The 17,015-nt window shown below is 37.9% G+C and overlaps 1 protein-coding gene across 6 annotated transcripts in view; it reads right to left on the bottom strand.

The window, feature by feature from the left end:
• The window catches only part of PPP1R12A (protein phosphatase 1 regulatory subunit 12A), a 114,781-nt gene that overhangs the window by 2,707 nt on the left and 95,059 nt on the right, over nt 1-17,015 (bottom strand). For 2 of the 6 annotated variants that reach the window (XM_048301069.1, XM_048301066.1), the window contains 5 exons: nt 12,664-12,680; nt 11,360-11,501; nt 10,596-10,700; nt 9,650-9,697; nt 6,250-6,300 (listed from right to left, as the gene is read on the bottom strand). In XM_048301069.1, coding sequence (XP_048157026.1) covers nt 6,250-6,300; nt 9,650-9,697; nt 10,596-10,700; nt 11,360-11,501; nt 12,664-12,680 — 363 coding nt within the window. The other 4 variants (XR_007203121.1, XM_048301067.1, XM_048301068.1 and 1 more) reach the window with 4 other exon arrangements.

The raw sequence follows: 17,015 nt of genomic DNA, 5'->3' as shown, positions 1-17,015 counted from the left end.
TAGCATGAGGAAAGTAATGAAATACTTCAAATTCCAGGGGGGAGGAAAGGGGGCAGAGGGAAATTACCAACAATTTAAAGAGGCTTGTCTATACTGCACTTGCAGAATTTAAAAAAAAACATGCTGTGGCTAAGCATCTCTACCACTGTGCTCTTGGATGATTTCATCCTGATCAGATACAGTGTGATTCAGCTTGTTAGCTCATAGCATTAATCCTCCAACCACTTCCAAACTCATGTTGAAGCACACATCCTGTAATTTGAGATCATGTCCCTGAATAGCATAGTTCACACAAGATCAGATCACTGAAAGAGATCACAGCAACACCAGGCTGCATACTCAGGCAGACAGGTTAGGGGATGGCAAGTTACGGCTGCCACAGGAGACGGGTAACACACAAGCACAAAAGCTGCAAGGCAGAAGCCAAATGAGGTGAGAGTTGGACAGGATCAGATAGGAAAGGAGGACAAGTCAGGGCACAGAGGCTGGTACTGGGAAAATTCAGCTTGCCAGAGAAACGAGAAGTAATCTCAGCAGTTTTCCGTATCTACATTCACATACTGATAACAAACCGCCTGTCACACTCATGGCTAAATTACACTATGGATTATAGCAGGGGTTTTACACAGGAGGTAACAGCCTGTTCCTGTAGTGGTTACTCAGTAACCTCAAGTGCAAGTGTAAGCAGGAAGTCTGAGTTCAGCTACCAACCTAGGTAACACCTGTTATCCTATTCTTCATTATTTTCTTGGCACGAGTTTGTTTTCATTTTATTCAATTATACTTTATACTATACTTATATGAAAATTATACTTTCGATCCCATTATATTCAGAACATTATAATGGAATAGAAAGAACTGAAGAGTTTAAAAATGCAGGGTTAATTAACTGTGCACTAGAGACTTCATTTATACACCTCCATCTGTCCATACTTCACTGAACTGCAGACCCTTTCACAGTGAAACACAATGGTGAACTGAAAATGACTGAGGTTGTAGATTTCTAGTTTATTTCCCAATAATATTTTGCAAATACCAAAGTATGTGAAAGGAAGTTGACAAGAAATCATAAGAAGAAAAAAGGTGGTCTCTACAATTCGGTTAGGAAAAAATCATTCTGCTATCCTTGATTCCAACTCTGCTCTATGGTGGAGCCTAGGAAAGCCACCTAAGCTGAGCTCTTTAGAGAGTCACAGGGAGGCTTCCATTATAGTCAAGTGAGAGCTGCGCTCTGAAAACAAAAAGAGCTGTAAAATTCTGATTACTTTCAAAAATCATGTCATTATGTTTGAAACTGGGCAACACAAGTGATCTTTTTGCAATTTTCAAGCATTATTGTTTAAAAGTTTTCTAAGCTGTAAAAAGTAACTACTGTTGTCCAAGACAGGGGTCATATCCAGATAATATGCATGTGTCTGCAAACAATGGAACAGCCATTTGTTCAGGCAAACCAACCAAAACCTTTCCTTCCTCCTTTCCATTCTGCTACAGATTTCATACCAAAGGTACTGGGTGAAATCACAACAGCCTTCATCTAGCCATGCACAGGGAATCAAGGGAGTCTGGTTTTGTACTGGTTAAATAGGTACCTCGAGAAGTAGTGTTGTGTGTGCATTCCAATGAAACCTCAAAGTCAGTCCAGGAATGTCACAGTCCTCTTTCAGCTTACTGAGTAGGGAGGGAGCTGCAGCCCATAATGGTTAATTACATAGAGACAGACCCACAGAGAGGTGTATTTTCTGGTGAACTCCCTTAACAAAATCCACTGTTCAAAATTAGAGCTTTAACATAATCCAGTACCACTATATATCTGAAAATCTCTGTAAATATATTTTAATCCTGATTCAATTAATAGGTAGAATAGGTCTTAAGGAAATACTTTGTCTTCTGTTGCTAGTCTGCTAGAGAATAGGGGAAGACTGGTAAGAGACAAAAGGGTTATATCACAAGATAAAATGGCATCAAGTTGCACTAGGAGAGTTTTATACTGGATAGTAGGAAAAATTTCTTCACCAAGACAGTTGTCAAGTAAGACTGCCCAGGGAAGCAGTGGAGCCACTGTCCCTGAAAGTATTTAAAAGACAAGAAGATGAGGCATGCAGGGACACGGTTTAGGGGTGGTTGTGCTGGGGTACTGGTTGGACTTGATGATCTTGGAGGTCTTTTCCAACCTAAATGATTCTTTGATTCTGAGAATACCAGATTCAACAGGAAGGATAAGCACAAGTAACCTAAAATACTTACACTTCTCATCTATACTACTCCCCGCATACTTTAAACAATTCTCTTGGAGCAGTGCATTTCTATGGGTACTCAAACTTCTGGTGAGGTGACACCATACACCTTTAATGTTAAGAGGGAGGAAAAAAAACCCTTTGCAGTAAATTCAGTAAAATTAGTTACATACTGCACTTTGAATTCCAATTTAGTTCTCACTAAAATAGCAAAGCAGCTTCCTGAGATGAGACTCTAGCATAAGATTAAAAATGCACTATTTTGTCTATCTGTATCATGACTAGCTAGTAACTTTGCAGTGCTATCATTGAGCAAATAAAGATTCAGTAATCATCTGACCTATGTGGAGCCATCTCGGATCTGTACAGTAATAAGCATGTCTGTGTTTCTTGGAGGATTTAACAGTTTGTACACACAAAACAACTTGATGAATAAAGATTACAAAAAGCTCATGAACTGCTGAAGCACCTGTTCAGATTACTCAGGCACACTGCTGTTGTTAACCTACCATCATACTGTCAAGGCTCCCTGCTGTGTTTCCATTGCTTCTCTTTTGCTGGTCAGGCTACTCAAGCTCCACAACGACCTGCCATTGAAAACTCCTGCTATGGAGAGGAATACTGAATGGTTTTCTGTGGTTAATACCCCAAATGGCTTACCATGGTTAAAGGAATGCCAGTGCTAGCAAAAAAAAGACAGTATGGATGACAGCTGTGGACAGCAGTCATTAGATTAGCTCAGCTGTGTTGAAAAACCACATTGTTAGCTGAGGCTGATGTAAGACGGACTGCCCTAAAGGGACAGCTCTCCCTCCTCATGCAGCAGTGTGCTCCTGCTGCTTTCTGCACAGCTAATTTAGTGATCCAACAATACTGGGGTGAGATGGATCAAATACTATAATGAATAAAGGGACTTGTTTTCAGCCAGGTCAGTGAGCTGACTTCACTTTTCAGTAAGGGTTCACACAAGGGAGCATTGAGGAATGCAGGGCCTGGATCAGGAACACCACATCCTAATATTAGTCCAATTCCAGGAAGACACCAAGCAAAAGGATAAACCTCCTCTTTATTTCAGGCCTCTTAGTGGGGAAAACCTGAGATCAGATTCTGAGCAGACTGTACACTCATCGCCTTCCTTTCTAAGTGGGAAGGGGGTTAAATGAGAGGAAGCAGTTTAGCAAGAGTCAGAGCACAAGAGTGCAGAAGGTTGGTTTCTTTTTTTCAACTACATACCTCAAAAGCTCACTGTAACCTCCAGCCTAGACACTTGTTATATTTAAGAGGAAGAAAGGCATATAGATTTGGTGCAGAATGAAACCACATTTTCATCCTCATGTAAGTTTTGAACCTTCCACAGGTTTCCGAAACAGCCCTGCAATAACACTAAGAAAACAGACTAGCTTTTTTTTCCAAGATGGAACTCAAAGCAGTTCATACCTTATCAGAAGGGGTCTGAACCAATCTGCCACACTAAGCAGTTTTTTTGTGTCTGTGATTTTACAGTCCATGCATTGTAGGACTCATCCACACTGGAATGCCTATATATATATATATATATAGCAATAAAAATCAATAATCTTAACTCTGTGCTAGAACTGGATGTTTTAAATTGTCTAGGTAAAAATAAGGATTGGCAAGGCCCAAATGGGAAGTTAATACATGAAAACAGTAATCAATTTGAAACTCCAATACACTTCTGAAAAAACAATACTTTGGTCCCCTCTAAAACACTAAAACACACAAATGTAAGAAAAAAAGGTTGCTCATGCAACTGTTCAGGAATACACAGTACTGAAACCAGTTCTCAAACACTCTTTTGTTAAGACTAAATTTTTATCAACTCTATGCACTTAAACCAAACTGCAGTAAGAAAGCTCAAATCTTATTTTCAGTTTGTTAGAAAGCTAGAGGCCAATCTACTTGAGCATTTACACAAACATCAAAACAAGAGACTGACTTTAGTGTATCCTCATGCAAACTCAAATCCTTTCAGTTGTTGCCAAGGTTTAACATGTCAAAGCTCTCCTGGATCCTTGCCAATTTATCTTCAAGGACAAGCTTCAGTGCTAGCAGGGGCAATACCACACCATACCAACACATCTGCGACACCTCTAGCTTGTACACTGGGCACCATGCTTCAGCTTTAGCCACACCTCCAGAACCGAGCAGCACTGAGTCAGTTTCTGACACACAAGTGTTAATAGTAAAATTCTGCCCAAGCACAAACTGAATGTCAACACCTGCCTGGCTAAACAAAGGAGAAGGAAGAAATTACAAGTCCACAGAGCGCAGTTGCCTACAGGACCCTGACAACTTGGCAAGCACTCGGGTCAAGGCCCTATTCTCAGTCACCAGTCGCTCATTTATGTGTTTCAAAGATTGAATCTGCTTTATTTGTTGCAGGTTCTGCAGGAATCAAAGAAATAGGAGTGAAAACAAGAAAAAAACCCCCACATATATATTAGACGAGCAGACTTGAAAGAAAACTTAGAAGAGACAGTCCTGTTTAAAGTAAATAAGCCGCTGTGAAAGGAAAGTGTCAAACAAGTGGCACATTCTTGAAAAGCAATCTAAGTACCAGTAGTGATTAGTCACAGCTTTCCAAAACAGTTCAGGATGCATTAACAATGAGAGCTATTCCTGGAATTCTTCACTTAACATCCTAATTGCACAAACTTAATCTCCTGTTCAAAACTCTGTACATAATGACACATTTAACCTATACTTTTTAATGACCGTGCAACAAACTATGGGAAGAGTATTTAATCTTTAATTCAAAACTTTTGCTTATTGCTTATCAAAAGCAAACCTTTGAAAAAAGCAATATATTTGCATTCTCTATTTTTATCAGAAGCCCAACTTTCCCTAGAACCTCACATCGTGTCTTCTACTCTAAGGCAGACAATTATTTTCCTCTACCATAGTTTGTTTTTTCTGTATTTCACTTCTGAAGACCCCTCAAGGAATCACAGATCTTGTGCCCTCCCTTACAGCAAACTATCTTGGTCTGAATCCAAGGGAGCCAGAGGCATCACAGTTGCCTTCTGCCTATATCTGCTTGTCAGCTTCAATTACTTCAACAGAACTTGGTGCATGTCTTTCAATGAAAAGTATTTGGAAGTTAATGCCATTTCCAAGCACCAGAGGGAGCTCAAAAATGAGCTTAAAAGGAAACTTGATTAATCCATGACAAATATCGAATGTCAAAATAATGGTACTTTCACGTTCCACTTAAATTCTATGAATTTGGTTGGCCATGTCCAATATTTAGGACATAATAGAAAATAAACCCACCCAATTTCTCACCCTTCTTAATCATATCGGAGGGTTTAACATTGATAAGGGGGAATGGTTAAAAAAACCCCAAACAAAACAGAAACGAAATTTATTTCAAATTATTTTGCTTCTGGGATTCACTTTATACATAGTTGAAAAAAGCAGAAATCAGTATGCTAAGTGTTACTTATTTGTCAACAACTGAAATCTATCTACTGCGTTTTGTTAACTAAAACCTGATTATTATTCACACTATACAAACAGAAGTTTTTAATATTGTAACATGCCACCTAATTAATAAAGAACATGAGATAAAGATTGAAACAACATTTAATGCTTAAATATCTATAGAATTATATGCTACCATTATTTAATGAGAATGGATTTTAATAATAGTAATTAGTAAGTTAATAAAACTTATGAGTATCATATAAAAATTGTAGATTGCAATTCCATCTTGATTAGATCAAGATATGTTTCACTCCAACCATCTCTGAATGTTTCTTGTTAGCCATACTATAGAAGCCTACAACTCAGCACCTTCTTCTCAATCTTACACATACAACTGCTTATGCCAGCACAGCAGCTTCGCTACAAGCTGTGTGACAGGAGTGACTTTGATGTGCAGCTGTAACTTGGTTATTTTCTAGTGAAATTATAGAGACCAGTAATACTACCAGACTATGTCTCACTGACATAATAATGTACTTTGTTATTAATAGCGTACTAGTTTACTTACTTTCAGTTCCTCTTCCATTTCAGATATCCTTCTTTCTAGCGCTCTTCTTTCCTAAATCAGAAGATGTGTGTTAACGCTGAACAATACAATGTTTTAAAAATTACAACTTGTAAATACTGTGGTAACAGTGAAAAACTTCAAGTTTCATAGATCATACAACCAAAAGCATAGTGTGGACAGGAAACTTGTGTGATGGCAGTGATATATAGAAATTTGGCCAAAATGAAATTTTAATATCCAAGGAGGAAGAGATATAGAAATTCATATCAAGCCCTACAAAACATACCCCTTCCTTTTCACTAATTTAGAAAGACTTTAAGTACCACTTATTTGGATTTATTTTTCATGAGCTAGGCTTTTGTAAGACCTTAATATCCAAGAAATGCAGAAAATTATCAGAATCAAACAAGAATATTAAAAGATACAAGCATAAAAGCATAAGCTTTCACAGACAAAGGTAGCTGAAACATCTGTCTCAGCTCAGTGGGATCTGCCCACAATCCAAACTGCAACCTAGTGTTGATACAACTGACATTACAGGACCTAGCTGAGTACCAAAGAAATCTAGCTATGTGAGATCAGCTGCTTCTTGAGAAAATGTTTCCTGAATATTTTCTGCATTTCTCATACAGTTTAGTTTTCCTTTTATTTCCCTTTTTACCTGAGAAGCAGGAGAAATTATCCTTTATATAGAACTTGATTGCACTGATTAGATAACCAAGCTAGCTTATGGAAAGTTAGCTTAGGGTTTTCTATACTACACTGCAGTCTGCAGTGCAGATACACAACCCCATTATTTTGTTTAAACCTATTTTTCAACACATATGACAGATGAGCAGCCAATGCAGTAGACTTTGGGGTTTATAGCTTGATTGCTTGCTTTCCTGTGTCAGACAATGCAGTGTTTCTCATTTAAAAGCAGCTGCAGTTATCAGTACTCTACATTCAGATTTTTCCAGAGTGTGAGAGGCAAAAGCAACAGATCATTGCCAAGTGGACATATGCATCTGCATACAATGGTGTTATGCAAACAGCAAGCAGCATTGACTGAGGTGTGTAAAACTTTGGTTAGATCATACCGCCCAGTAGATACTGACTCTTGCCGGACACCTTTCAGATATAAATCATTTGAATTTAGTTTAATCACAGTGCAATTATACCCCAACATTTTCCCGTTACAGTAAACAACTTTAATTTTTATCAAAGTAATATATTACTGCAGTTGTTACTACTTAATGTACTTAACTCCTTTTAGTTAAAACTTTTCTTATAGTCACAGTAATCGGCGTAAGTACCAGTGAGCTAACTGATGTAAGTAACTAACAAAAATCCCACTTTTACTACTGTGCAAATCTAAGCTTAATATATACTCTCATTTTCTTCACTGAAAAGGTAGGTTTCAGCTTGAAAATGTCGCAGTCTGAAGATGCCTTCAGGTTTTTCTCTGTCAGCCTTTTATTTCTTATGATTTTTGCTCACTACTTTACTTTTGCCCTCTCCTCTGTGTAATTTATATAAACGTCTTTAGGTTTATATTTTATTTTAGTGAAGCCATATACTTGGAAAAGTATTCTTAGAAAATCTCTATAACTTCTTTTATTTTTTTGCATTTTTATTGTTACATTACACATTAAAAAGGTGTCTTTAAAATTATTTTTAAATGCTGAATTTGATAAGCTTATTTCTAGAGATCAGCTATTGATGACTAACAGCTGAGAATCCTGCTTCAGTCACTTTCAAAGTGAAACTTCAGATTTAAACAACACAGAAAATACAATCATAAATATATTCCCCATTTAAATTCCTGTCTGAAGTGTATAATTATGAACAAGATTCAGATATATAAATGTTGTGTAAATCCAGTTTCAGCCATACAGCACCTAAGTTGCATACGTACATCATTAAGTTAATTATTTTACTCACTGGCTTTAATACTAATACATTAGGGAAAATAACATTCTGAAAGACATTTTGCTGTTGGACTAAATGTCTTAAAAAAAAAAGGTGCAAGAATTTCTAATAAAGCTAATTGTTTTAATGCAATGGCCTGCTCTGGGAGAAAGCAAAGCAGTAATTTAAAACCGAAATAATGTCTATCTACGCAGTACTCTGTGCATTACCTACAAACCCACACAGTAATGGATGCAGCTACATCTATTAAATAATTAAATGTCCACTTGTGTCGTCATGCTAGCAAGCAAGAAACCAATTAAATCTGCTGCTGAAACTTTTCTATTGATGAAATCACTGCCCACATTAGGATGCCAAAAAATTAAAGAGAGAAATAGGTGCTAAACAGCAGCAATTAACTGGTGAGACTATTAAGGCAAAGATAATGAAACTTCAGGAAGTGCCTGAAAGTATTTCTACATCTTCATTTGCTCCTATAAAATCTACCAAGTGTTTGTTTATATACCAGACAGTTTCGTAGAACTAAAACTTGTTTTCTAAACCTAAAATATTGGAAAGTAAATATAAAAGGCTAATGAATATGAAATTTACCAGGGATAAATAAATGTTTACATCACTTTGTACTGTCAGCGTCTAATTTTTTTTTCCTGTTTGTCTCTAATGTGTCACTCCAGGATCAAGGGAGAAGAAAAGAACACATAGTGTTCAGAGTCATGAAGGAAGCCAAGACCACCACAAAATCAACGTAGTTTGCTTTACATTGCTGTGAAACTAAACTTTTACAGGGTTGGATTTTAAATTAGCATGAAACTACAGCCTAAAATTATCATGTGTCCAACTTCTGAAATAATTCCTGTAGTCCACCTCACATATGAATTTATTACATTACTTCTTTCCCATTCAATTTTGTCTCTGACTCTGATGCCCCTCTTCCCACACTGCTTGCTCATTCTTCCACTTTCTCCCCCTGCCCCAGTACCACATTCCCTCTGTAAAAAAGTTACAGTAGAAGGAAAGAGGCACATAAAGATTATTTTATATCATTAGCAGGTTTAAGGTCTCATGTCTGTGAGGCAGAAACAGCTATCGCATTACCAATAACAATGGGTGTCTCTTGAAAGCTCTGAGGAAATTAACTTCTCTGAATCTTGGAAATGTGTTAAAAGATGACACACAATGAATCTACTTAACCCTCTGGAATGCCAACATTGTTTTAGATGAGATGGAACAAGTGGCAGATCCCTGGAGGGCAGCAGAGTTTAGAAACTGGTTATCACAAACAAACAGGCAAACTAAAGGCAATTCTTAAGAGTAATTCCATCTCACATTCATTGCCACTTTGAAACCTAAAATCCCCAAATCCTCTAAAAAATGCAAGTTATAAGAAGGCTTCTCTTCCTACTAAAATATATCCAAACCAGGGGTTGCAAAACAAACTAAAAACAAAGCTTGAATTGGAGTATTTAGAAGTTCCTTGGCAGAAACTCACCCTTTTCTCCATTTCCAAGAGTGATCTGTCAGCAAATCTTTCTTGTCTCTGAAACACAAAATTTATGAAGACATTGACAGGTGCTTTGAAACAACACATAACTGAGGAAAAAAAATACTAGACATTTTAGTATTCTGTCTGAAGTATGTAATCAAAAACATTTTGAAGTGTGTTCAGAGAAGTAACACTGAAATAAAGAACAAATTGGATTTATCATGCACTTCTTCTGTGACCATCCATGTTATTTAATCACTACACAGCCTTTGGCTAACAGGACTAATACAGTATTTCTATCTAAAAGCATTACAAAACAGGCATCTTTTAAATGTTCTTCACTAACATTTCCAGGGTACACATGAAAGACAATTAAGTACAGGTAAACTGTGGTAAATATGATCCAAGAATATGATACACTCTACAGCAAGAGTAGACAAATTTAGACAAATCTAACTTCAGTGTGTGTGTCTTGTATTAGTGTATACAGCACTGTTACGTGACAGCAGTTATCCTATATATAGGAATGCACTAGTCTCTTCATTTCCAAGATAAAGCTATCTAACCAGCCAGGAACAACTGGCAGGTTATGCCAATCTGCCAGCAGGTTTATGAATTAATCAATCAATCCCAATTGTCAGTTTGAATATAAGATTAACAGTGCAGACAGTGTTTACCCCTACCCTGCAAAGAAGTTTGCATGCAGATACATGATGGCAAGAACCGCTACTACTTAAGTAGGCAAGAAGCAGTCTCACACATTTTGTTCACAGCTGAAGACCAGAATCCTGCACTCTCTTCTCTTTAGAGACAGATAAGTACTCTTCTCCATTCCCATCTTTGGATAAACAAGAAAGCTGATGCCTAGTAAAGACAGGCCCATAGCCTGGGGTGCATCTGGTTTACTATCTACATTGTTGGCTAAGTACATGACTTTTTGTTTCATACAAACCTGAGTGGTCTTCTCCAACTGTAGCTTAAGATCTGTAAGTTCCATGTTGGTGTCATGTAACTGTGCTTTCAGTTTTTCATTTTCAGCTAGAATCTGTTCATAAAGCTAAGAGAAAATATTCATTAAAAAATACCAGATAATAGTGAGATCAGCTGAAAAACTTAGAAAGTATGATTGAACCACACGTAAAGTTAATAAATATATTAACAGTAAGAAGTAAAATAAAGATGTTTAGAATTAGCAAGCACTGTAAGGAACTGTTACTAAATATTTCTAGAAAAAAGCAGCTTTGCATAGGGAGCACACAGCTTACCTTACACATAATTAAGCCGCCTTTTTTTCTTCAGACTTCACAGATTACACCACCACAGTAAACTTTTCAACAAACTCCTCCTCTATTTTAAAGCAAGATCTAAACATACTTTTATCTTGTATGTATGTAAGTTGGCAAACATGTAACAAAAGGCTTCACATATGAGTACACCAGTTTTAATAATACCTTTCGTATGATAAATACTACCATATTATTTCTTTATTTGATTGTATCTTGGCTCCTCTGGATTTCTCCCTTGCCTTGAAATGTATGAAAGCCAGAAGCTGTTTCATAATGTGTATTTTCCCCCACTGTAGCAGTTGCTGTGCTTCTCCATTCAGCTGAGTTACTTTAAGCAGTATTTCTGATGCAACGTGAAACTATTTTCACACAATTTAAGAAAAGCAGTAATAAAGTTCTACTTTTGCCCCAAACTTATTGGATCAGATACCTTCTTAAAATCAGGGCTATCTTCTTTTTCTAGTCTACTGCAGTATGGTTTTCGATCTTCAAGATAACTCTGTGACCCCGATCGCCCCTGCGCTGAATCGTAACGATCACCTGCAGACACGCTGAGTGATCCCGTATCATATCTGTAAAAGATAACTTCTGATTTTTCTTCGCCTTTGCAGCCAAACTGAGACCACTGACCTGTATCAAACATTTTGAGTTTGCTGCTACCCAGCTGAAAACAATCAAATGCAATTACGTGTTCTAGTTAGACCACTGTCTTCTAATTTGATGCAAATTTCACTTTTACATTCTCCAGTACTTCAATATTCTGGGTGAAAATGTTTTCAAATTGTTCAGTCTGCAGAGCAATGCATACAGAGAATTCTTTTAAATGTAATTAAATTATTTAATGCAAGCAAATTACGTCTTAAAATACTTTATAGTAGCTTAGGTAGATTAATCCTTTTTTATTTATAAAGAACATATATTTAAAAAAAAAAATTACTAGTTTAATTGAAGTGTTTTAAAAAACACTAGATGAATGGCCTAGATGAATTCCCCAAGTTTCATTACAGAAATCAAGATTTCAGAACCATTTGATGTGACTTCTAGTATTTTAACAGAAGCAGTTGATGAAACAAATCTTCAGTATTCTTTATCCTAATAACTAAATAACAAGTATTAATAAAGTTAAGAGTAATTTCACACTGTTCCCTCTTCACTAATCATGTGTTACAGCCGTTTTATTTAACAAATTTTCACCAGAGTAAGAACATAACAGAATTCGATAATTAAAGCTCAAGGTCCAAAAAGAAATTAGATCAGTTTTAAAAAAAATTATCAATATTTCAGCATTTACTTTTTAACAAATCTCAAGGAAATACAGCTTTCAGAGGCTGTAGTATTTTTCTTGAGGTTACACAGAAAATTTTTAGTAGGCTTTCTAAAAGGGGAGCAACAAGAACTTCTTGTCTTCTTTGTAAAAGCTGGGTCCATGCTGAAAAATCTGTAGGGCATAATACTGTGTCCACTATGTTCTATGAAATGCCCAGCCTGCCTTCAGTGCATTACAAATACAGAGTTCAACATATTCCCCAGAATGGCATATTCCACCCACACATGGCAGGACTGTAGCTTTACAATCACACTTCATACGAAACCTAAATATTATCACAGCCTTTTAAAGCTCAACCCAACTTAGGAGTTGGAGTTAAGCTGAATTTGTATGTCAAGAACTTAAAATGACAACATGCAGACAGAAAGTATAACAATTCTAAATTAATTTGATTAAATTGCACATACCTTGAAAGGCTCTCACTCTGAAGTGGGGAGAGGTAAAAAGAGAGAAAGAGAATGGATCAGTCAATAATTTAATTAAATTATACAACCATCTGTGAACAAATACAACTAAACAGTTACGTCAAATGCACACGCTATCCATCAGCATGCATTAGCTAAACCTTGTCAAGCTTCAGTTTTTTTATGTCCAGAAAATAAGAGAAATATGTGCTAGAATGCACTTGCCAAAATATGATTTACACAGGATGTTAACATAACACTCCAGAAGTCTGGAGTGCCCTAAACAGTAGAGTCATTTCAGCGGTTGGTGCATTCTGGATTTGCTTCACTGTTATCAAAGGCATCAGAACGGCATTCCTCAAATTCACTCTTCCTTCTTCCTCTTCTTTAACATTAGCTATGATGTTTTGAACATAATGACTTCAGCTCAAAACAATAAATTAAGATACAGGATCACTGTTTCAACATAGCATGACTGGAAACAAGTTACTACACCAACAACATAAGGAAGTACTTATTAGACTTAATTTAAATGACATAGCAAATTTTGTCCCTGTGGATTTACCTGGAATGAATGAAGGAATGAAAGTAATAAATGAAACTCTCTTTATTTGACAAGAAAAACTTAATTAAAAGGATGACTTAAGAGTGAGGGAGTGCCCTCTAAGCATTACATCAGTCATACAAACCTTTTTCCCCTCTGGCTGGTCAATACAGATTCATAATTTCTTCCAATTATTATTCCAATCTTGAGTGAAGACATTTCAGGCAAGAAACTCTACTGCTGTATCATCACCTGGACATCCTCCAATGTTACTCACCTATCAGTGGCTGAAGCCTTCCCCATAGTGGTTTTCTGGGAGGGCTGACGTGGCTTGCTTAGTTTCCTTTTATAGAAGGAAACTGTATTTTTTCAATGTACAGAGGAAAACAGCCACATTCTCCACAATACACTCAATTTCCCCTTTGACACCTTGAAGTGCACTTACTGCACAGAGGATGTTAAAGGTACATACTATAGCCTAACCACTCCAAATAAAACACTGCTATTTTCTGTCAAGAGCACGAACGATGCTGCGAATTAAGAGATTTTGTAGAATATTCCACAGTTAATCCATTAATTATAAGCTAACCACAGTTGCAGTATCTTTTCAAATTAATAGGGGTTTTTTGCAATGCATCATACTTAAAAATCGGCTTCACAGAAACACTTCATCTACCAAAGAGATCTTTCAACTTCCTTATTTTAAGTGGCTATCCTACAACTTAGATCTAAGACTATTCTTCTAGCAGGAACACCAACTTCTTTTAAGTAACAACACAGCATTGCTAATTCAAGAAATTCTCTGCTCTTAATACTAAAAAACCTAAACAAATTTAGAGAACAACTTCAAACTGTCAAAAGTGCTTAGCAAAGTCTGACTTCTCTTTAATAGCTTTCCTTTATGGACAAATGATCATCTAAGGAGTCAAAAGACAGTTCTGAAGAAAAAGAAAGCACAAACTGAAATCTGACAAGACAGCTCTTTCAAAAATCTCTGATATGAATAAGGCTGCCGCAGTGCCATTGCCTGCTAGAACGCTGCCCTGAGCACCGGGCAATCTTCTGCCTGCCCTGAAGGGGAGGATGGGGGCTGATCACAGCGCAGGAGGGCAGTCAAAGCTCCTGGTTGGGTTTACCTTGCCCACCAATGGCGAAGGTGCGCGAAGGAGGCAGGAAAGAAGCGGACAAACTTCTTCATGGGGGAGAGGGTTTATTGAAGAACACAGGAAAACCACGGAGAAGCCAAGAAAATGGGGCTGACATGGGGTTTTATACCCCTACAGAACAGGTGTGGAAAACACATGGTAACCAATAATACATCAGTCAGGGGGCATTACAAAGGCGGGGAGAAGGAATTGTGGCAAATGGGAGAAGGAGTAGGCAGGGAGAAGTAGCAAGGGCCAATCAACTACTGAGGAACATAAAACTCTCTGGAAAGACAACCAAATATGAGAAATAAGGGGAGGGGAGGGCAGCGGCCAATGGTAAGGCTCGGATCTATATATTTTTCACAGCCTTTGGGGTGCTGCCTGTGACTTCCAAGGCTTTTGGGCTGTGGAGGCATCAAACCAATGGACCTTTTGGTCCACTTGATTCAGCTGACCCTGGAGTTGGCCATGGTTCACCGCAACATCAGATAATGATTCTTCTGATTCCTTAATGTTTTCAGGCTAGAAATCATTCTTTGTCTAAAGTCCTCTAATTTTTTCTGTAGCATGCACCCAAACCACATCTACGGACAAGAATTTTTTTCCGAGTCAGAGAAAAAAGAAAAGGTGAGGACACAGGAGGAAAACCAACATTGCGGCACTGAGGTCAGTAAAGAAAGAGGGAGAGGAAGTGCTCCAAACGCCAGAGCCAAAATTTTCTTCTGCAAACTGTGGTAAAAGACTATAGTTATGTAAGCTGTCTCCCCGCAGCTCATTGGGTCCACGAGAGATGCAGAGGTTCACTCACATGACAGAGCGAGTGGATGCCAAAAGGAGCTAAAAAACCTGCATTCACGTGGATGAGAGACTCACGAGGCTGTTGTGGGAAGCCTGTTTCGCCCATAAGAAGGACTCATGTTTGCAGCAAATTGGGTGGGGCTCCTGCTCATGAAAAGAGAACCAAGTTAGAGAAGTTCACAAAGAACTGTCTCCCGGGGAGGGGAACGATCGGACCCCACAGTACAACAGAAGACCCTTCTTTCTCTGAACAAACAGAAGAAAATCAGAAGTGACAAACTGACTAAAAAACCCCATGTTTTGTCTCCCTGTGCTGTCAGTGGGAAAAGAGGGAGGAGCTGGGAAGGAAAAAAGTTTATGTTAGTTCTCATCATTGTCTTCTGATTCTGTTAATAATAAATATTCTTTATGCTGTTTAAGTTTAAGCCTGTTTTGCCCTTAGGAGTGTTTTCTTCTAATCCTTATCTCAACTCATGAGCCCTTCGTTTTTTCCCCTCCTCTGCTCAGCTATAGCAGAGGAAAATGAGTGAATGGTTTTCGTGAGTGCCTGGCTTTTTTGGCCAGTGTCAAACCATGACACCTGGTCCTGCTGGCCACACTACTGCTGATACAGGCCAGGATGCCACTGGCCTTCTTGGCCACCTGGGCACACACTGGTTCATGTTCAGCCACTGCTGACCAGCACCCTCAGCTACTTTATCCCTTGAGCACTTTCCAACCACTCTTTCCCCAGCCTGTAGCGCTGCATGGGGTTGTTGTGACCCAAGTGTAAAACCCAGCATTTGACCTTGTTGAATCTCATCCAGCTGGCTTTGGCCCACGGGTCCAGCCTGTCCAGATCCCCCTGCAGAGCCTTCCTGCCCTCCAGCAGATCAACACTCTCATCCAGCTTGGTGTTATCTGCAAACTGACTGAGGGTGTCCTACACCCCCTCAGCCAGGGCATGGATCAAAGTATTAAACAGGACTGGCCCCAACACTGAACCCTGGAGAATTCCACTCATGACCAGGTGCCAGCTGCATGGAACTTCATTTGCCACCACCCTCTGAGCCTGGGCACATAGCAAACACTGCACCTGTCCAAGCACTCTTGGTCAGTCAGTTCTACACTTCTCCACCATTCCACACTCACCCTTTTAATAATATTCATAATTTTGGGACTGATTTAGCACTATTACACTGTAATGTTATTAATTTTATCAGAAGCACCACACAGCATGTTCTACCAAAATTAATTTCTACAGAACAGAATATGAAGTAATTACAGATCTAAGGATAATGATATGTACTACTGGGAGGAAAGGAAACGGGACTATGCATTTATGTTAATGTGGCACAGAAATAAAAAATACAGCAAATCAAAATGGCACAGAATGAATCTCTTAACTAAAATATTTAACAAATGTGTAATGGAAGCTTTACAAAAAAGAAAGAAATATCCCATGAGTTTTATTCCTCAGTAGTGAACCTGATTTTGTAGTGTGTTACTCCAGGGTTTAGGTCAAAGGAAATACATTCTTATAGCACAGGTTATGTTACTAATTCCCTTTTAACACTTTTTTCATCCCCCTGTCACACACCATTCTGTTTTTAAGGACTTTTCCCATCAAATCAAGCCTATTATACTGTTTTCCACTGACTTTTTATCAAGACCAGTAAAACTCATTTAGGATGTCCAGAAAACCATTTTTTTCAACGGAGAAATGACATACATGGCGCTCTTCAACTTTCAGTGCTTCCTTAAATTAACTTCCCATATTATTTGTTAATTGTAATAATTACAGCACTGGGTTTAATTTTCAAAGGTTTTAATTAGTGTGCGTAAGTAATTGGACATAATTTATCTGAAAATAACAGTGTAGATGA

Source organism: Corvus hawaiiensis, chromosome 4 (genome assembly GCF_020740725.1).
Source record: "Corvus hawaiiensis isolate bCorHaw1 chromosome 4, bCorHaw1.pri.cur, whole genome shotgun sequence".
NCBI lineage: Eukaryota > Metazoa > Chordata > Aves > Passeriformes > Corvidae > Corvus > Corvus hawaiiensis.
Note: the sequence above shows the minus strand (reverse complement) of the source record. Positions and strands in the feature narration are given on the sequence as shown.